The sequence below is a fragment of the Trachemys scripta genome, chromosome 1 (genome assembly GCF_013100865.1).
Source record: "Trachemys scripta elegans isolate TJP31775 chromosome 1, CAS_Tse_1.0, whole genome shotgun sequence".
Taxonomy (NCBI): Eukaryota; Metazoa; Chordata; order Testudines; family Emydidae; genus Trachemys; species Trachemys scripta.
The window spans coordinates 242,206,376-242,229,518 of NC_048298.1; the positions used below are offsets into that span (position 1 = coordinate 242,206,376).

General features: G+C 37.9%; 1 protein-coding gene across 2 annotated transcripts in view; it reads right to left on the reverse strand.

Moving 5' to 3' along the window:
• MYO16 (myosin XVI) overlaps positions 1–23,143 on the reverse strand; it is a 559,391-nt gene that overhangs the window by 366,113 nt on the left and 170,135 nt on the right. For both annotated transcript variants that reach the window (XM_034758177.1, XM_034758176.1), the window contains one exon: positions 18,797–18,940. In XM_034758177.1, the coding sequence (XP_034614068.1) occupies positions 18,797–18,940 (144 nt within the window). The remainder of the gene's footprint in view (positions 1–18,796; positions 18,941–23,143) is intronic.

Genomic DNA, 23,143 nt, shown 5'->3' on the forward strand with positions numbered 1-23,143 from the left:
AGGCTTTACCTCAAGCTGCTAACCCAAGTTAAAAGCTTAGCTGCAGTGTCTTCACTACTATTTTAACATGAGTTTGCTAACCCAAATTAAGAACACACTTTTTATTTCTTTTTGGCAGTAAAGACATACCCTTAGATGCCCAACTCTGTACTCTCTCCACCTTAACTATAACAAACAGAATGACCAAAGCTGGACATTATATTCCAAATGCTATCTAAACTTGTATTAAAAGAGCCTTGGACTTTACACCTGTCTTGATACAAGTCAACATTTTTATAGCCTTTGTAATACTGCTGAGAGGGGAAAAAATGAGCATTTAAAAGGCAAAAGGTTATAGAGCAGTCTAGCTAAGAATTAAAGTCATTTCACATTATAAACCTGATATTCAATCACAACATCCAAGTTTGCCAAGAAGAAATCAATACTCTGAATTTTTTACAAGTCACATTTCATGATAAGATAGTTTTTTTTTTTCTGGGATGTTTGGGGGGGAAACAGAAAAGGAGTTCTGAAGTTATGATATTTCAAAAATTTGTGTTATTCACTTTTTTAAAGATTTCCTAAAAGTTTTCAGAACATCATATATCTAAAATGGATTGCTATAAAAACTCTTTTTTTGTTGGTTTCACGGGCCACACTGAGAAAGCTTTGGGGGAGGGAGAGAATTAAAGGGATGGGGGAGAGAAGAGAGAGATGGGAATGTGTGGGGGGGAGGATTTTCACAGATTCATAGATTCCAAGGCCAGAAGGGACTACTGTGATCATCTAGTCTAACCTGAACAACACAGACCAACCATGGAATAATTCCCAGAGCGTATCTTTTAGAAAAACATCCAATCTTGATTTAAATGCTGCCAGTGATGGAGAAACAATCACACCGCTTGGTAAGTTGCTCCAATGGCAGGGCCGGCTCCAGGCACCAGCCCAGCAAGCAGGTGCTTGGGGCTGCCAAGGGGAAGGGGCGGCACGTCGGGCTGTTCGGCTGCAATTCGCCGGTGGGTCCCTCTTGGAGGGAAGCACCTGCTGCCGAATTCCCGCCAAAGAAGAAAGCAGTGCGGTGGAGCTGCCGCTGGAGTGCCCAACCCTGGAGCCAGTCCTGTCCAATGGTTAATTATTTTTAGAGTTAAAGTTTACACCTTATTTGCAGTTGAAGCTGTTTAGCTTCAATTTCCAGCCATTGGATGGTATTATACTTCCTCTGGTAGATTGAAGAGTCCATTAATAAATATTTGTTCCCCAGGTAGATACTTATACACTGTAATCAAGACACACCTTAACCTTCTCTTTGTTACACTGACGGAGCTCATTTATTTAGCTTATCAATAGAAAGGCATGTTTTCTAATCCTTTAATCATTCTTGTGGCTCTGGTCTGAACCCTTTCCAATTTTTCAAAATCCTTCTTGAATTGTGGGCACCCAAACTGGACACAGTATTACAGTAGTGATCACACAAGTGCCAAATACAGTTGTAAAATAACCTTTCTACTACTAATCTAGATTCCCCTGTTTATGCATCCAAGGATCTCATTAGCATTTTTGGCCACAGCATTGCACTAGAAGCTTACATGCAATTGATTATCCAGCATGACCCCCAAATCTTTTTCAGAGTCACTGCTTCCCAGGATAGAGTCCTCCTTCATGAGTTATACATTTACATGTAGACATATTAAAACATATAGCAGGGATCAGCAACCTTTGGCATGCGGCCCACCAGGGTAAGCATCCTGGTGGGTAGGGCCGGTTTGTTTACCTGCCACGTCCGCAGGTTCAGCCGATCGCGGCTCCCACTGGCCACGGTTTGCCGCTCCAGGCCAACGGGGGCGGCGGGAAGTGGCGGCCAGCACATCCCTCGGCCTGCGCTGCTGCCTACAGGCCCCATTGGCCTGGGATGGTGAACCGTGGGCAGTGGGAGCCAGGATCAGCGAACCTGTGGACGCAGCAGGTAAACAAACTGGCCCGGCCCGCCAGGGTGCTTACCTAGCAGGCCACGTGCCAAAGGTTGCTGATCACATAGTGTTGGCTTGCACGCAGCTTACCAAGCAACCCAAATTTCACTGCATCAGTGACCTGTCCTCTTCATTATTTACCACTCCCCTAATTTTTGTATCATCTAAAAACTTTATGAGGGAAGATTTTATGTTTTCTTCCAGGGCATTGATAAAAATGTGAACTAGCGTAGGGCCAAGAACCAATCCCTGTGGGGCCCCACTAGAAACACCCATTCGATGATGATGATTCCCTGTTTACAATGACATTTGAGACCTATCAGTCAGACAGCTTTTAATCCATTTCATGGAGGAGAAGAATGTTAGTGGGGAGGAATATAGAGATATAATAATACAAAGAGCTTGTAATGGAGTTCATATACCCATCACTGTAGTGCCACTTCTTAGGTCAGAACTCCAGAGGGAGCATGAGAACATCAGGAAACATTGTGCCTCATCAACTCCTATCTGAGGCACAATTCTTCTACTGTACTGCAGAGGTGTGCACTGGGGGCAGGGAAGGGTAAGGTGAGATGCTGCAGACCTTAAAAGGATGTGCCATGGTCCACTTCACGCAATCAGCCAACTCTACCCCTTCCTGCAGGTTGGAAAACCACAGCAGCTCTAACAAAACCACACAAGTATTGTAAAAATAATTGGGGATAGCTCAAAGAATGCATTTGATCATTGTACAACAGTTAAACAAATGGGATGCGAAGATGCACTGAAGAAGGCATAGAAAACCAGTTAATAAAACATTATAATGACATTACATTAAACAGTACGATCTTTGGGAACTGCATTCAGTTTTATTCACATATCCTTAAGATATTACAGCAGAAAATTAAAAGGTCAGGAAAAGGGCGATAAATATGGCTGAAGTATAACAGGATGTGTGTATGACAAGAGATTGTAAGACCTAGAATTATTTGGCAAGGAAAGGAGAATAATTACAAGGGGACCTTCAAAGTACCATTGGTGACTGAAACTAAATTATAGTATTTCCCCATCTGCTCGTGCACATGGGATTTAATCTGGAAGTCTTATAGAAAAACCAAACAATTCCACCACTGAATTCCTCCGATAACAGTGCAGAAGCACACAATCTTTTCAAATTTAATTTAATTTTAATTATTCAAAATTATGACAGATACAGTACAAAGTGATCAGTCTTTCTCTCATAATATGAGAACAAAAGGTCACTTGATGAAGTTAATGCCTGCTAATTTTAGAACCAAAAAGGTACTTCTGTTTCACATAGGAGTAACATTCTGCTTCACATAGTGTAGTCTGTCTGTTGAATTTACTGGCACAAAAAGTCATTGAACCAAATACATTAGTTAGATTTAAAACCAGGGTGGGTTATTTTTTGTTTATGTTTGTAAGTATGCAAACTAAGATCAATCAGAACTCATGTTGTAGGGCATAAAATGATCACCTGCAGGGGTCAAAAAGGAACGTCACTCATGTACAGCACTGCAAAGTCATTGCTGCCGGAAAAGTGAGGGTGGAAAACTTCCTCTGAAGATCAGCTATGGGGTATATTGCCAGAGAAGAGGGACAATAAATCTGGTCTAATGTGTATATCCTAGTTCTTAACTACATGCTTTCTTCATGGCTTCCATATTTTGGACTCCAAACAATGTAACGGGATATTACCATCAGATTGATTAAGATACTTTTCTTCTTCCCCTAGCAGGAGTGAGTCCTTCCCTTCTGCTTGAGTCAGGCAGGATGATTAACAAAGTGCGAGGCACAGCTCTAAAGAGGAAAAGCTGCTCCTGGGCAGTTTCTAGCTTGTAGGGCCAAATGAACAACCTAACTGGGTGAATAAATGAGTTGTAGCAAAATCTGAGCAACTGGTTAGCAACCTGGACTTTTTCCCATCCCCCCTCATGTTGCTGAACCTGGTGTGGGTAGGCAGGAAGATTAGGAAGTAATGCCCCTTCCCCAAACTCCAGTTGCTAAGCAGCTAAAATGCACTGGTTGTACATCTCCAGTGCATATTCTGCTTCTAATTGATTCCTCATAGAATTACTTTTATTTTTTAAAGAGGGGAGGTGCCAAATGACACATGGGGATAAATGACTTAGTTTCATGTATGTGATTGGATACTGCCATTTGATACTGGTGTGAAGGTGACAAAATCTAAATGAACAGATACATGTGGATGATGTACATAAAGAAAAGGATGTATGCTGTCTCCCTGCGCATGGGAAATGCTGAGAGGTTAAATGGTATGTAACAAGTGATTACTGTGTACGGTATCTAGTAGCTGTGAATATAAGTGCATTATGCTACTGCAAGCAGCTAATAGTTCCAAAACACTAAATCAACTAATTTGCATTTTTGCAATGTGTTAGATTCACAGGGGACCCGGGGTGATTAATAAACTTGAGATATTCCAAGAGTTCAAGCTATGTGCTGTACAGCAGGTTAATATGCAGCCTGAGTAACACTCTCCTGATGGATGGTAATTAAATCTATACACTCTACAAACAAGTCATTGTGTGAAATACCACTGTACTTAGAAAGCTTAGAATGCCATCTTAACTCAAAAGGAAACTGGATTCCAGAATAACATAGTGTAACTAGAGAACTAGCCCATACAAGCAGACTCTGAACTATGAAGTTACTGTATCTGTGTAATGCATGAAGTACAGGACACTAAAAAGATTTTTTAGCCACAGAATGCAATGGCATATTTCTATAACCACAATATCCTAATCCTATTTAAAAAAATCATATCTTTTCTTATTGATCAAATTTGATATGATCCTGTAATATATAGAACTCAACCAGTATGCATATATTTTGCATATTTATCAGCTATATGATTACAAGTTCATTTGCATGAAAAAAAGAATGTCAACTAATATATAGGCATATAAACTTCTGCACTTGTTTTTCTATTTCAAAAGTCCAACAAAATATTTTATAGGAAGAAATAGAACACAGATACTTAAGGGACATAAGAATACCATGTGGCCTCTCAAGGCCTTTATCCCTAATTATGCATTTTTAATAGGTTAATTTGTTGTTTTCACAGGTTTTATCAAATCTTATATATTGCAATCTTAGCATCACATGATTGGTGCACATAAACTAGTTAATTCCCATCTCCAAAGTATGTCTAGTTTCCTCTTTTGTTTATCATAGTCTCCTTCTTTTCCTGAATGTAATGTTTTATTGCTCATTCTCTCAACAGTTGTGTCTTTTAAATATCTTTTCTGAAAATAAATCCATCCTGAACTATTTATAGGTTAGTCCTTTTCTTTTTTCCATGAGTTGCCCCATTCCATTTTTAAACTTGAACACAGTGCTGCTGCTTAAAGGTGTAATTTGCATACTGTGGATCTTGGGTCAAGAAAACAGTTTTGAATATTATCAAGTTGCCTCCAGATTAAGTACTCTACAAAAAAAAACATAGACCATGCTTCAGGGAAAGATGTAAAACTGGTGTCAGCAGTTATTTTTGTTGTATCTTAACCTAACCATGTAAGTACTACAAGTACAGTACAAACAGTTATGAACACCAGAGTTACGAACTAACCGGTCAACCACACACCTCATTTGGAGCCAGAGGTACTTAATCACACACACACACAAAGAAGCAAATGCAGTACAGTACTGTGTTAAACATAAACTACTAAAAAAAAGAGAATTAAAAAAAAAGATTTGATGAGATAAGAAAACTGTTTTTGTGCCTGTTTCATTTAAATTAATATTATTAAAAGCAGTGTTTTTCTTCTGCACAGTAAAATTTCAAAACTGTATTAACTCAATGTTCAGTTGTAAACTTTTGAAACAAAAACCATAACATTTTGTTCAGAGTTACCAACAACCTCCATTCCCAAGAAATTCATTATCCAACCCCCCCAAAAATCCTACTCACAGATCTCCATTGTTCTTCAATTTAAGTCTTTAATGACTATGCTTCATTTCCTATCCAAGTCTCATTAGTTTACATTATTGTCCACTGAACTGAATTAGCTCCTCATTTTCAGAGACCAAATCTACACCAATTATTCTAAATTTAGGACTTTCGTTCCACTATATGTTTCTCCCCTCCTGTTATTTTAACTGAAGAAACTGCAAAGGTACATGTAAACAAACATGAACTTTTTTACTGACCCTTCTGCAACCTTCTTTATTATCTCCATTAACCCTGCACTGTTACCCTTTACCAAAACCATCTGCTTTCAGTCCATAAGCCAGTTTTTGCTGAAGCAGTTTTCTTCTCACTGCCTTTACACATCAATTGTTAGGGTAGCACATCATGACAAGCTGCCCTTGAATTTTTGATAAATTATGTCACTGCTGCATTTTCCCCTACTCACTCACTCATGAGCTCAAAAATTCATGAATATTCATTTGACTTCTCTCTTTCAAGAATCCATGATCATCGCCCTACGTAAATGACCTGGGGCCTACTTATCTGAAAGACCATCTCTCTCCCCTCACTTGAATCAGGGAGAGGGGGAAGCTGCAAAGATATTCTCTGTGAGGGCCCCTCAGCTTTGGATATCACTTCCCTATTGCTCCTAGCCATGAATGGATGGAAAGGCAATGATGAGGGATCTTTAAAACCTAAGCATGGTGGGTTTTTTGTTTATTTATTGCTGCTGAGTGATTGGTGATTGCTATGTATAATCTTGATTAATTGTTGGAGGAGGTAGGAGAGGAAGACAGAGAAACAGTACAATCTATGCTTGCAGATTTAAGAAATTTTCAGGAGTGCCTAGAGCACAGAATAAGTATTCCTTTTTTATGGTAATGTTTATAAATCAAGGTAACTAAATACCAGTGTATGAATGCACTAGACCCCTCATTTTTGGTCCCACTGTTTCAGGACTTCATCATTTCTAACACTGAGTATCTCACTCACCTTACTGCCCACTGTAACTTCAAATAAACTGTAGAGGAAAACCACTTATCAGAGGCCAAAAATCTTTTCTTCATTCTTCCTCCACTTGACATCTTCCACATTAAGAAGCCCTTCTGCCAATCCAGTATTGAAAAGCATCTTGATCATCATTTCTAATTGTTAAATTCTTCATACATCTTTAATAACAAGCATCTCTTACAGATCAACCTATAAAAATGCAGTACTTAGGCAAATCTGAGAAGCCCTGCAAGTATCTTATCAAAGGGTTCTGCAAAACGTAGGACACTTCCTTGACTTTTTACAAAATATATCAAGTAGATGTTATTTGTCCTGGTCTTTCCTTTTACAGTGCTGCTTACATGTAATAACTTTTTACAATTGTGGCCTTTTAAAAAAAATCACCATTTCTCAGATACTTTGGCAATGTAGAGGGGCCTAAAAGTGGGTAACAAGTGTAATTTACACTTATTTTAAGGCTGTTACATTACCAGAGTGGTGTGAAGAGACCTTTATGTAAATGAGAATTCAAGCCAAAGTATTGAAGAATTTCAAAATCTGTGGCACTCCTAGGACAAAGTGAGCATTGAAAGAAAAGAGTTTAATTTCTTTTGTGCAAAAAGACTAAGATACATATCCCATGTCCTCATTGTGGATTATTTATCTAAAGATTTGCCTTTCAAATACAACATACTTTTATGACTAAAAGAACTCTTACTATTTAGCCATAATTTTACCATACCCACACCATTCTTTTATGTTTTCAAGGGTATCAACAATGTTAAAACCAACCAAATGTAACAGAACATCCCACTTTTGGTTCTTGGTGCATTACTCCTTGTCATGAACATGCAGCTAAGGGTAGCATAAAATCCCTCCTTTACCTATAAAGGATTAAGAAACTCAAATAATCTGGTTGGCACCTGACCAAAAGGGGAGAAGATACTTTCAAATCTTTGGGGGAAGGTTTTTGCTTTGTGCTGTGCATTGTTCTCTATGAGACAAAGAGAGAGACCAAGCAAGAAATCCAGCTCCTACTGAAATGATGCATCTAATATTACAGAAATAATAAGTAATAGCAAGGAAATGCATTAGATTATCTTTTGTTTTAGCTTGTGAATTTTCCCTATGCTAAGAGGGAGGTTTATTCCTGTTTTTTTTGTAACTTTAAAGTTTTGCCTAGAGGGTAATCCTCTGTGTTTTAAATCTTATTACCCTGTAAAATTACCTTTCATCCTGATTTTACAGAGGTGCTTCTTTTACTTTTTTCTTTATAATAAAGTTCTGTTTTTAATAATAGGGTCTGGTCTGTGCTCACCTTGATTACCTATTTGGTTGGCATATTATTCTCAAGCCTCCCCAGGAAAGCGGCTTGGGGGGATATTTTGGGGAAACAGGAACTCCAAGCGGTCTTTTTCCTGAATCTTTGTCTAACTCATTTGGTGGTGGCAGCGATATCATCCCAGGGCAAGGAATTTGTGCCTTGGGGAAGTTTTTAACCAAAGTTGGTGGAATATAAGCTTAGGGGGGGCTTTCATGAGGTCCCCACATCTATACCCCAGAGTTCAAAATGTGGAGGGAACCCTGACACTCCTATTGCTATTACCTGGAATTTGAAAATGTTCACCCATCTTCTTCATTTTTATGTAAAACTGGTATGGTTTCTAAAGTTTAAAAAAGTCCATTAGCAGGTGAACCCAGCAATTAAACTACTCTTGTCAAAAATACAATATGTTAGGAACTATACAATGCACACAGAGTATTATTTACTTTGAGTCACAGGTTTAATATGTACCTCCAAAAGCACAACCTGCTGGGCAACAGGTTTGCCTCTGAGTCATAAGTGTAAGGTAGTAACATAGATTCACAGCACTTAACTGCAGTGTCACAATACACTACACTGATAACCTGTGGTCGCAAAGAATTCTTAGACATTTTCCCCTTAAGTATGGGCCTTTACCCTTGTGTTCTGGCATAATTCCAATATGAGTAATATATATATTCCACCAACATAAAATGTAGTTTGACTTAACTAAAGAAATATTCTTCTTCCTTTCCTCTTCTTATACTATTGTATACAGTGTTTGTAGTAGTTTTAAAATGACTGTTGCATTCTTCTCTGAGGTGGCAGCATTTTGGTGATGGAGGGATAAAGGAATGCCTATATAGAGAACTGGTTGAAAAACAAAAACAACATTTCAGTTTTTCATCAAAATTGAAAATTCCTTGAACAGTTTAGTTGCAACGGTGGCTTTAAAAAGGTGTTATATTCAGTAAAAACATAAATAATAAAAAACAGGGCCTCTAGATCTCTTCAAAACTAGATGGATCCACAAATTGCTGCAAGAGACTCATCTTGCAAATGAGATCTATGAGAAGCTAACAGAAGAAAGGTTGCTTAGGTTCTTGTGAGAATTCTCCAATACAAAAAGTAAGGGCATAGCATTCCTTCATAACAAAGATTTCCCCTTTCTGACATCAGTGGTGAAATTCAGTTCCCAGGAACTTTATACTTTGCCTGAGGATGTTTCCACATATATTACCTACTTAATGCTCATATCCTAAACTGTCAAGACACAATATTCTTCTATCCAAATGAAATGTTTAGTGCCATATTTTTGGTATTCTGAGCTTGGTGAGAGAGAAATTGGTAGGTACAAAGGGGAATGTGTTTAGACGTCTTCAAGCCTTAAAAGTCTTCACATGTTTGTCTATATAAGACAAACCTTATATATGCCATTACTTTAACATCTGAGTACATCACAATATTTAATGTATTTTTCCTTAAAACACCCTTGAGAAGTAAGACATACTATTACACTCCTGTTTTACTGATGTAGAGCTAAGGGATACTAAATGAGTTGAACAATCCAGCACATAGGAAGTTCATGGTAGAGCAGGGAACTGAACCAACTGCTCTTAAGTGCCCTAACTACTAGATCACCTAATATTCATATCACTTGGTAGTCTAATCTCTGGCACAATGTGAGTGCCACCAGGAGCAGTATACAATAACTTAAGTCATGCTTTTCATAAAACAGAATTAAAAGCAAATTTTACCAAAAGATAGATTGGTGTCCCCCAATTTTCCTTTGTAATTGTTGTCCATTTTGTCAGTGATTAATTACACCACTTTCTCCACTGGCACAACTGAACAACGTTTAGCATTTCACACTTATGTCTCCCTTCTCATACCTATTATGAGAAGACTCCCTATCCAGTTAATGAACCACAATCACCAGCTTCTCTCACAAATACTGCTGAGGCAAAGAATTAACTCAATCTCTAAATATCACTCTCAGGTTACCATCAATTATTTCCTATTCTTGACCTTCAATGGTCCTACTGTCTCCTGTCCTTTAACTTTCTCTATGTCTGAAAAATGTTTATTTCTTAATTATATTCTTTTCTCTTGATTTCATACTACTGCTTGTTATGAGGTTATTTTTTAAAATATTATTTGCTAATATTTTTCTCAGGGTTGATATTTCTAACAAGCTCCTCATTTTTTATAATCACCTTTTCCCACGCACTTTTTAATCCCTGATATTATAACATGGACACTTGCACACAATCATTGTATATCTAGCTGGTATTCCATGTGATTTAATTCAATATATTACACAAATAATGAGAATTCTTAACTCCTGCAATACATTACTTCTGTATAATTATGAAACACATGTAGAATAATTAAATCCACACATCCCCATGATCACATCATATGTCCTGCAGTTTTTCATATAACTTTTATACTGCAGCAAGTTTCGTAGTCCATGAAAGTACAAAGTACGTGCTGAAGAACTCAGTGTTTTCTTCTTACTTCCATTTTATCTTTCATTTAATCCTAAAGCAAATAATATTGTGATCACTGATCATTGTTTGCCAGGATTCATCCTATTTTGGTGCTTTTAGTCAGATCCATTATAATGCAACTGTCCAAACAGTGCTCTCAGTCACACTGAAGTCAAAAGAGTTGCATATGTGGGTTGCAGAATTTGGCTTACTATATGTAATATAAAATGCTATTTCCAAATAGATGGGGAATTGACAGGGAAGTGCTCATTAACGAGCAACATGGGAACAAAATACCACAAATGAAACATATAGCCAGGTTTAAAATGTTCAACCAATATTATCACTGCAGCCAAATCTGACCAGTTAAATACAATACATTATTATGATGTTTGCCAATGTGGCAGTGGTTTAAAATTTTTTTTTCAGCTTTCCTTACCTAAACAGGAGTATAAACCTATCAGATCTCACAAGCTAAGCAAAATCAGAGCAGGTTGGTAAGAGATATCCATGACACACTTAGAGGATGAAGGAAATGGTACTGTGATTCAGGAGACAACATTCTCCCTTCTTAATCAGCACTGCATCACTATTCCAGCACAGTACTCAGAATAATGTGCTTCTGGAGATGCTGTACTTTAGATGAGATATACAACAGAACCATTTATGGTCATTAAATATCCCATAATACTTTTTGTAAGAATGGGACGCGTAAGCTCAAAGTCCTCACCAAATTCAACTTGAATAATCACATTCTGCCTAACTAAATTTCTTCTGTAGTTTCAATTAGATATGGTATAATTTACTTACTATTTTAACCAGTTGTGTAATGTTCCTGTTGTGAAGTTGTAGAGTATCACTGCAGAAGTTAGCTGGGTTCTAATAATGGGCTATGTGATTCCAATATTTATAGTCTGTGGGCCTTATTCTCATTTAAAACTAATGCTCCCTTTCATCACTCCAACTTTTAAGAAGATCTAACAATAGGTGTAAATGTAATTTCAAATTAACACTTTATGGCCCCTTTACCATACCAGAGTGGTGAAAAAAATGGTGAGCCTCAATGTGAAGATTTAAAATGTAAAAGTTTTGCCAGTATAACTATGTTGTTGAGAGGGGGGATTTTTTCCCCTCACTTTGAGTATATCAGTATAGTTAAAGTGTCAAAACATCTTAGTGTGGACCAGCCTTTAAGTGAAAAATCAGATCCTGTACAATTGCTTGGTAGATTTTGTAAAAAGCTTTTGATCCATTTGGATAAGAAATGTTTTATGAATGTCAGATTGTTCTCAATGTAATCAATGAGAGTTGCACTCACTCATGCCAAGGATTGATTTGGCCAACTGTCTGTAAAACTATTTTATAAGAGAAAATGCCAAATCTGGTCATGGCTGGCTTTATTCTTACGCAAACACAAATGTCATGCCCAATTTTTTTGGTTCATTTCTACATACATGTAGTATCAGAGTTCTATAAAAAATATCCTTTAAACTGAGAGACCGTGCAGCAAGTAGTAATATGTCAAAATCTTCTCTTTGGAGGATAAATCATTTTCCAGTCTCACTGAAGCCTAAAAAGAACTTGATATTCTCTTTACACCATTCCTTCCATTTGCTTTTCAACACTGCATTACTCATACGTGAGATGGTCTGTTCACATGACAGAAACAAGAAATCTGCAGAGCAGGAGGTCAGCAACGTTGGAAGTCTGCCTATTCATTCAGGGGGCACTTCAAAAATGCCCAAATGAATTGCAGTGTTTGGTGTTACACAACTCAGACAACTTGTCTAACATTGCAGATCTGCTGCTGAGGCTTGTAAACCTAATGCAGGATGTTTCAAGCATAACTCTGTCTTATCTACTCAGAAGCAGCTCAGTTTTCCCAAATTCTTTTTTAAAAGATATTGGATCTAATACGGCCCCAGTACAACTCCTTTAAAGCAAACAGAATCTTAACCACCTAAACCAAAACTGAATTTTGTCCATCAATTCCAAGTAACACAACCCAGCTGAGCAAAAGCAACATTCACTCAGCTGACAGATAGTGATTAAATTATTGGTTTTTCTAGTAATGTGAGAAAAAGAAACTATTAGAAATGGGTTTCTGCAGTACACAACTATTTTCATGTGCTTATAAACAAACAAAAAACCACCCTAATATACATGAGACTGCTGCTGTAATTCATTATTAATCATGATTATTATGGACCATAGGACCCAATCAAGAATGAAGCCCCATCGTGCTAGGCACTGTACAAGCACAGTGGTACACAGTCCCTGCCCTGAAGAGCTTATGATCTAAATAGACAAGACAGGTGCAGAGGAAAGGAAAGGGTGTAACACAAGCAGATCCTCAATACTATCTCTGGGTGGCAATATAATGAACTGAATAACATCACCGTCCCTATGGCAATTGATTTCTCTTCTGCTGCACTCCTCTTTTCATGCAACTGGCTGATTAAACATCCTGTGATTAACTTGCTTTAAAAAAAAATGGCCTGAAACACAGATTGCAAATGTACTAAAAAAAAAAAAAAAGTAGTGAGTGTAGTGCTCTTTTGGGGTTCGCTATAATGAAGCTGAATGATGAGTTATCGGTAACACTCGGAAACAAGGAGGAACTGTGAGCCCTAAAGACATTCATAGTCCATAAGGCAATCTGTGTTGAGTTGTATGGAAATAATGATAGTTGTAGAAAAATAATGATGAATCCATAATGATGAAACACGTCTGTTCCCTTCATAAGTATCTAATAATTATTAGAGCCTTAAAAAGAAAGACAAGACACTGGGCCTGATTCAGACTCCTGGCATTATGGAGTTGCACTAGCACCTGGTAAGAATTTGTTCCTTTGTGTTTTCCCAGCTCATTTATAGATACGTTGTTTTTGAACATCTTTGCCTTTCAAATAAACCATCACTGATCCTTATTTCAACAGTAGGTGTTAGGGTAAAAAAGGGCATCGAAATGAAGAAAAATGAACAGAGGGCAGAAGCAAAGATCCACAAAAAGCTCTCTGCTTACTTCTCCTATTGTACAAAGATGCCAGATAAATTCACTGAATTCCAGTAGTGTACTACTATTATTGTATATGACACATTGAACAGTACTTAAGCTAAATGATGGTTGAAGGAATCAAATATATAAAGGGAAAAATACTTGGAGCTAAAATGAGTTAGGTTATGGAGAAACAAGTATGCTGCAGTGAAGGACACAAATTTAAAGTTACAACCATTAAGGCAGTGATACTCAGACTGAGGCTTCAGACTCACAAGTGGCTCTTTAATGTGTCTCCTGTAGCTCTTTGCAGCACATGATATTAAACCACTGTGAGATTTAACTATTAACCAATCTAAGTTATTAATCAGTGTGCTTAAACTTAAACTGGCAATCAGTGTGCTTAAACTATGTTATTAACCAACTGTAGTTGATAAAATAATAATTCTTGGTCAGTCATTTTGCTGTGAGAATTATATATCTATAAATCAGGACAGTCGATTAATCGCAGTTAACTCATGCGATTAACTAAAAAAAGTAATCGCAATTTTAAAAATCATGATTAATCGCAGTTTTAATTGCACTGTTAAACAATAGAATACCAACTGAAATTTAATTAAATATTTTGGTTTTTGTTCTACATTTTTAAATAAATTTTCAAATATATTGATTTCAATTACAACACAGAACACAAAATGTACAGTGTTCACTTTGTCATTTTTACAGTGCAAATATTTATAATAAAATAATATAAACAAAATAAATGGTATTTTTAATGTGTGTATATATATATATATACACATATGCACATATACATATACACACACACACCCCATTTCCCATCATACAGCTTAAATATGAATATATACTACTATAGTAAATGAAACAATGAATTCACACTACTGTGGCTCTTCTGGGTAATGTTGATCACTGTTTGGCTCCTGAACCACTGAAGTCTGAGTATCAGTGATTTAAAATAATACAGAATACACTGGACACTTTTCTGCATCTAAGAAAACACAAGCAAGACCCAAGCACAGTGTCTGGGGCAATCTATATATATATTTTTTTATTGGAAGACAATTCACAAAATGTAGGAAGAACTGCAGTAAAAATAGAAAAGTCTTTTGGACATGTAGTTACATGTCTCAGCAGATGTTTTCAATTTAAATAAAAATTAGTGAAGAAAACCCATGATAAATGTAATATATAATACATCAGGGATCGGCAACCTTTGGCACATGGCCTGTCAGGGAAATCCGCTGGCAGGCCAGACGGTTTGTTTACCTGCAGTTTCCACGGGTTCGGCTGATCACAGCTCCCACTGGCCGCAGTTCGCCGGTCCAGGCCAATCTGGGCTGCGGGAAGCAGCGCGGGCCGAGGGATGTGCTGGCCGCCACTTCCTGCAGCCCCGATTGGCCTGGAACGGTGAACCGCGGCCAGTGGGAGCTGTGATCGGCCAAACCTGAGGACGCTGCAGATAAATAAACTGTCCCGTCCCGCCAGCAGATTTCCCTGAAGGGCCACGTGCCAAAGTTGCCAATCCCTGTAATATATGCTGAACACAAACTTCAGAGACATTGCAAAAGGGATACGGCCCACACTGGCAGAATGGCTGTCAATAACATCTAGTTGTGTAGTGTTTGGAAGGAAGAGGCAAATCAGAACACATACTTCTGATATCATCTGGATATCTTTAATTATCTTCAGCTGCTGAAGATTTCAATTAACTGTAGTCATAAAAGTATACATCGCTACTTCAATCTATGGGGCTCTGTTCTTAAAGGAGAGGAGGCTGAAATGGAACTTTCGGGCTCTCTTTGGCCCACAGCTGTCTTGGCGTCTGCTGCTCCATGAAAGATCTGTGAACCTCCTGCATAGAACATTATGCAAAAGTAGTTCCTTATCCCACGGGGAAATTTCCACATCTGAAACTGGCAGGTAAATCTTTATAAAGCTGCCCAATCCCACCCTTTTTTCACATATAGCAATCTAAGTGTTAGGGATTATGAATCTCCTCTTGTGCTAGCAGTGGACCCGGGGCACAGTTCTTTATTGTTTAACTCTTTTATAGCTAGGAAAGATTATTTGGGACTGTGTTGTCCAAAGCTCCTCCTTAGGATTCAAAATGGAGATTACATGAGGCCTATGGTTAGAACATTACCCTGTTGTGGGGACTGAGGGGCAGGGGGGAACTAACTGCAGTCAGTATTTTTCTTTTTTAGCCTCTCCTGCTTTGTCATTCCCTCTTCCTTTTCCCCTTGCTGCCTCTGCAGCTTCAGAGAGTGGGCAGTGGGAAGAGAGGAATGTGCCGACACTTAGGAGTTGAGTCGCTGGGGGGGGGGGAATGGAGTTTTCATACATACCCAGTCACCCACAGGTCTGCAATTTCTACTGTCAGAACATGGGCCCCCCCCTCCCTCTCGACATTGTCTGACCTAGGTCCAGAATAGGACAGCCTGGTACACAGTCCAGGAATTTTCTGAGGAAACTATTTTGTTCACATTATCTGTTCACAAAAAATTTCAAGATTTCAACTTGGTCCTGATTCAGGATGGAAAAAATTTCAAAGTATCAAAATCCCATGGGATGGGAAAACCATTTTGTGGCCTGATCTACTTTTGGAACTTATATGGCCCACAAGGCTGTGTATAGTATGTAGTGTACAAGATAGGGGACTTGAGAAACTTTATCACAAGGATGAAAATTGTTGGCCCTCTTTCCCTCTGTTTTCTATTTAGGACCCAATTTTGAAGTCCTTACTTGGGCAAGTTTCCCATTGACCTCTATTACATTTTTGCACAAGATAGGATTTGGCCCATCGTGGGGAGGGATTGGGCTATTCTCTTTGAATTTATCACTTGTAGATATCCTGCATATTCAATCTTTAAGAGAGAAAATGTTGCAATTGTTTTCTTAGTCAAATAAATCACAAGGGAATTTTAAAAAAATAAAACCAAATGAAGGAATTTATGAGGTTTTATGAAGTGTTGTTTACTCTTTTAACTGCATTGTAAATTTGTGGCATAACAGAAGTTGCCTGCAACTGATATGGACATTATCCAGTCCCACACTACACATTAGATACAGACCATGAAACACTCCAACCTCAAGGCAAAGCAATTATTAATATCAGAAGCTCACACAAACATGGTTTGGGGATGTGAAATAAAAGCTTTTCTACAATTTCTAGTTCCATTTTCACTTGGATGAAATGTTACTAAACATATTATTTATGTCACAGTTCAGAAACTATTGCTCATCTAACAATTTCCTTCTACAAGATTATATTTATTATTCCCACCCTGGGAGAAAAAGTAAGTGATTTATGTAGTGTGGGCCAAATTCTGCCATGAGGAGTGCTGAGTACATAGGAAGGGGTCAGAATTTGCCAATATATGTGTATATATAATTACAGAAATACTCTTGTTTTGTGCAACTATAGTACACATAGGACAGCCTTATATGCTGCAATGTTTCAGAAGATGTGCAAAACCTTTTGAAAAACAAGGTTTGTATTAAATAGGGGTCAAAGCATACGGATGATGTGGGATGCAAAAGTACTTTGGTTATAGACTGGATTTGAAATAATGGGCTTGTATTCTACTGCAGTTCTAGGCAAAATCCTAGGGTGCAGAGGTGAGATTTTCGAAAGTGCTGAAGATTGCCCTAACTCTGCTTCCACTGAAGTCATTAGGAGTATATAAAACTGAGCATTTTTTAAAATCCTACCTAGGGAGCAATGGCAGGCTTAAATAAGGAAAATATTGTCCTGCTTCAAAAAGACATAATTTCTCTCATGAAACAGATTGAAAATAGGATATTTTAGGATCTTTTTAACCCATTTCATCAGGGAATAGATGCTCTTGACTGTTTGTGACTCAGATTTCCTTACTTATATTGTAAATTAGTCATAAAGAAAAGAAAATACATATCTATTTGTATGGCAGTACAATGTGCTCACAATGTCTTAGGCCATGATCCCTCAACTTGAAGAGACCAACACAGCAGGCTATGGAGAAATGGTAAGTATTAGATACAATCAAAGTTTTTGCTAATAAATGGTTGAAGATCATGAACCAGCTCATTGCTTCTGCAACATGAACTTCTCAATTTTAGCCAATGTAAAGGTCTTCTCAAACTAAAGGATGCTCAAGGACGAATACACAACAAACAGTTCTAGCCTATACTCGTTAAGGTGGTGTGAACTTGGTCCAAAATATGCAAATACCATCTGCCAGAGATTTCTCAATCTTTGGCAAAAATAATGACTATGTTTATAGTGGCTAACTCCCACTCTATCATATCTGACAGCTGTGATTTAAGAACATAATAATATAGTCAACACACAAAACCAGAAAATAGTATACATAATACATGTTGCACCTAATGGGACCAATCCCAAACAGATGTCAGATGTCATTGATAACTTGAGGAAAACAGCAATCATAAATGAATTCAGAAATTACAAAAGGCTAAGACTCACCAAGATTCTAAGAAATGATATGGTGAGACTCAGATCAGACCTTAGGAATAGAAAAGGCTTAACAAGAATAAAGTGCTCATCTATCATAGGCTGAATGTAGTGTCTGTTATACTTATTATACATAACATTCTTTCTTTCATAGATTCAAAGTTGGTTAGATCAATATTGCTCTTACTTTCATCAAATTCACAGACATCTCTTCATGAATACTGAGTGTAACTGAATGCTAAGAATACTTCTTGCTTTTGAGAAACAATTTTGATACGACTATCTGCTAGCTTGGCCTTTAATAGCAAGCAATGGGGAGAAGAGAAAGGAAATCATCTGCTTGTCCCATTTGGGACTGACCTATTATCCAAATATATCATCTCCTAACAAAAACAAAACAAAAACAAAAACAAAAAACCCTTGACATGACATTTACACTGTAGACACTTTACAGACCTGAAAAATTTCTTACCATAGACTCTTACCATAGACCTGGCCTCAGAAAGAAAGAAAAAGAAAGCCATGACATATGGATATATTCTTCTCACTGATCTGATTAGTTATATTACATGTTGCATTCACACAACCATTTCAGAGCTCATACTTTTGCATACTATGTCTCATTTTCAAGAACACGATGCACTGAATTTTTTTACTTACTACTAACAGTAGCAGGACAATATCAGGATTATCACATGCACAGGCTATATGCACTGATGTCCAAAAATCTTCATCCTGATGATTTACATTTACTCCTCTGTCAATCAGAATTTCTGCAGCAAAGGCATTGTCATAACGAGCACACTGAAAGAGAGAAGAGAAGATTAGACACAGAGCTTAGCTCAAGGTACAACTAAATTTATCAACGAACTTTTTTCAGTTTGTGTTTATTCTCTACATAACATAGAAAGTGATCAGATAATGTATTGAAGATTAAGCTTCCATTTCTGCAGGGAGCTGATGGATCCATGGAAATAAACTCTATGACATGCAGGGGGTACATACTCTTAGTGTAGGATCCACGAGGTTCCCTATTGCCCAGAGAACAGAACTACACCAAATTTACAGAAGGCTTGGCTTACCACAGCTACACAGAGAACAGGATTTACCCTTGATTAAATTACATCATTACCAGGGCTCTGATCTTTCCTAAGAATTTTCATGCAGAACAAATTACAGATGGGACTGCACAGCTCCAGGCATAAACAATGGGGTACACCATCTTTTGCCTCTAGTTCATCAGGGTTTGAAAACAGCCCAGATGTGTAGTGACAAAAATAAAACAATCACTGCACTCTGATGTTTGTTCAGTGGCCTTTGTGAAATGAATTGGCAATCTTAGTCCACTTCACACAACAAAAATCAGCAATTGTAATTAGCTTCCTTGTTAGAGAGGGTGGTTGACTGACTGGGCATGCCAAATAAACAATTCTGTGCCTCCCAAAAGAATGGACACTCCAGGTGGTAATTTCAAAAAAGCTTAGGGCCTGAACTCTGCTAACCATTGATGTCAATGGGAGTTAGGTCAAAACTTAGTACTTCTGAAAGTCCACTCTCAATTGCTGGTTTAAAGCACATTAATATGGCAGCCTGGAAAAATGTGAATAATGCTCTTAATTCAGCATCTTCTACAGCTTTTATTAAAGAAATAGATCACTTTTTGGAATAGTGAGGAGAAGACACGGAGGAAAAAGGAAATAGAACAGTTTTATAATGTAAGTCATTTTTGAATGACATTTTATGGTAAATATATTTTTAGTTCAGTTCTTGAGTGAGCAGATACCTCATGCTAATGGCAAAGACTCCACAAGGATCATCCTTTTCCCTTACATAAATCAGATTATATCCCGTTAAATTTTAAAAACTGCTACATAAACAATCTGAGAATACATCTACACTACCCGCCAGATCAGCGGGTAGCGATCGATCTATCGGGGATCGATTTATCGCTGGTAGTATCAACACGATAAATCGATCCCCGATCGCTCTCCCGTCGACTGCTGAACTCCAGCTCGGCGAGAAGCAGAAGCAAAGTCGACGGGGGAGCAGCAGCCGTCAATCCCGCGCCGCGAGGACACAAAGTAAGTGATTCTAAGTCGATCTAAGATACGTCGACTTCAGCTACGCTATTCTCGTAGCTGAAGTTGCGTATCTTAGATCGATTCCCTCCCCCCCCACACCCAGTGTAGACCAGGCCTGAGTGAGCAAATCTTTAAATAAATGCCAAGTTACTATTTTTAAAAAAATCTTGAAATAAAGCTGGCTGCTCTATTTGTAGCATGACTGATCCCCAGATGTATTGGCACTGTGTTTAAAAGAGGGTCAAATCTGGGTCACATTGAAATCAATGCACATTTTGCCATTGTCTCTAATGGGATCAGGATTTGGCGGTAAATGAATTAACAATACTCACGAAACCAAGTCAGTAGCTTACATACTCTACAATATATCATGTTTCTCCCTGCATGAAGTTTTCACTTCTCTTGGAATTGTGTGTTAACTTAGGTAGTGACAGGCCCCACGAGACCTACTGAATGTAATGAGGCATGATGCATTAAGCTAAAAAAAACCTAAAAGACAGTTCACTGAGCTCTGCAGTTAAAAAGAATGTTCCAGTTGCCACGTAGAGTAACTTAAAATCCTTAGAGAAGGTTCTCTTTTGGTTTTAAAATGTGAGTGGGACAGCTTGCTTACAAGGCACACTGCTTTGTGGCTGTTAACTAGGGCCAAGATTTTCAGATCTAATTAGCAATTTCGAGGTACTCATATTTTTCGATGCCCAACTTCACTCACCTTAAAGGAGTGTCATTTTAAGAGGGCAGTTGCTCAACACTTTTCAAATTTCAGGCTCCTTTAAGATGCCTCAAGTCAGAAACTCCAAAACACTCATCACTTCTGAAAATCTTGGCCTAGAACTTTTGTTGGTGACTCCTAAATCACAGAGGGGCACGTGAGTAAGGACAACAACAGTATCACAAGGCCAGAGAAGAGAATTAATTTTTTTTCTTCTCCTTTTTCTTCTGGTCTTCTGAGACATAAGACACAAGAACAACCAATATGAATGGGGTGAAGATGGGCAGCACTGCATTGGTTGATAGGCAACATGGGTTTAGGATACAAGGCAACAGCACACAGGAATGGCTAAAAATTGTAAAATTATGTTGGGCAGGGAGTTGGAATTCCATCACAGAGTCAGAGACTTGAGTCTAGTAAGGTTACACTGTACCTGTAAAATGCCAGTGTGATAATGCTGCTGTGCTCCATATATGTAAAATGGGAAACATATGTCTCTCCAAACCAAACTGAAATAGTAGTATACTTTTAGGAGGCCAAATCTGCCCTCTATTGTACTCATGAAGCCATATTGAATTAATCAAGGTTACATTTGTGTAACAAACTTGGGCCCAAGCATCTAAGTTAGATGTGTTAGAACTAAGCCTAATGGCCAACAGCTATGGCAGCTGACCTGGAGCTACTCACAGCCTTCAAGAATAAGGGAACATGAAGGCTGGATACCTATGGTGAGATCCTGACCTCACTGAAGTCAACAGAAATTTTGCAACTGACCTCAAAGAAGGTAGGATCTTTTTCTCTAGAAAGAAGTGCTGTACAATATTTACTGAACTCTCTTGATTTATCACAGACATTACCAATTAACTGTGGGAAAACTTGTTTTTCAATAATCTTTTTCTTATTCTCCAAATGATGTTTTTGGCAAGGTACATGTTGGCTGAAATTTTGGTTCTTATTTCATGGACCTTACATTTGAAAATTGAAAAGATTAAGGAGTCATATTGTCTGTTTACACTCATCTCTCCCCTTAAAGCATTCTTCTTCTGTAAGGCCTTTCAGTGATAACCCATCATTTATACAGAACACTCCTAAAAAACAAATCCAAAGCTTAGAGTTGTCCCTTTGTCCTGCACATCATGTTTGGACTGTGTTATTTGTGTATAAGAAAGGATCCTGCTCTCTTACTCACACAAGTAGAACCCTATGCATTTTAAAGGCATTATTTGCACACACACGATTTGACCTTTAAACTGTGAACTTCGTGTGGCACACAGAGGCAGGTGGTCCTCTATGTCGACAAAGCAAAAATTGTCAGCGCTCAAATAAATACAAAAATATTTTCAAATCCAGCATAAATTTGAATCATTTAATGCCACTTAGGTTTTGCAGAGCTCTCTCAAGCAGAAATATCATACGACAATGGGGTTTTGCAGCATGTGTCCCCTTTATCCCATGCTCCATCACAGGCCCTGCTTCCAGCCAGCGCCATAGTGAATGATGCTGGACAGGGAAGCAAAGGAGTGTGTGCTATACATCACTAGTAGTTTCCACAAAAATCAAACTTTTCTGTGGGAAAGTTTCAATTTTGCTGAAATTTTTCAAATTTCTGTTGGGAAAATCTAAACAAAATATTTTGTTTTGGGTTGGTTCAATACGAATTGGAATATTTCAGCTTTTGAGCTGACCCAAAATATTTAATTTTTAGGCAATTCATCATTAAGCTGCATTTCGTATAGTGGCTAATGGCCTCATTGTCATTGTCATTAAGGCCTCCATTTTCTCCTATAGACTGGGCTCTCTGGCCAGATTATATCTGCCATGATGCAATGCAGATTCCCCTTTGCATAGGTTCATGTTGAACTGACTCAAAATGAAACATTTCACTGTTTCCAAATCGACATTTTTCTAAATATTCCATTCCTTGAAAATTTTTGACAAATTCAACTTTTTGTGCAGGTTTGGGACGAAAACAAATGTTGCACTATTGGAATTGCCCACTGGACAGATATTCTGATTTTCACTCAGCTGGAGGCATCAGGGTTCTGTACAGTCAGAGATATAACCTATAGCTGCATCCCACAGGCAGAACCCCCATGTAGTTTAAAGGCACTACATCTGCAGGGGTGGATCAAGTACATTCTGTAAGGTAGATTAAGATGAATACGATTTATTTTGGTATTATAGACACAAATTACTAACTTCCTTGTCTGAATA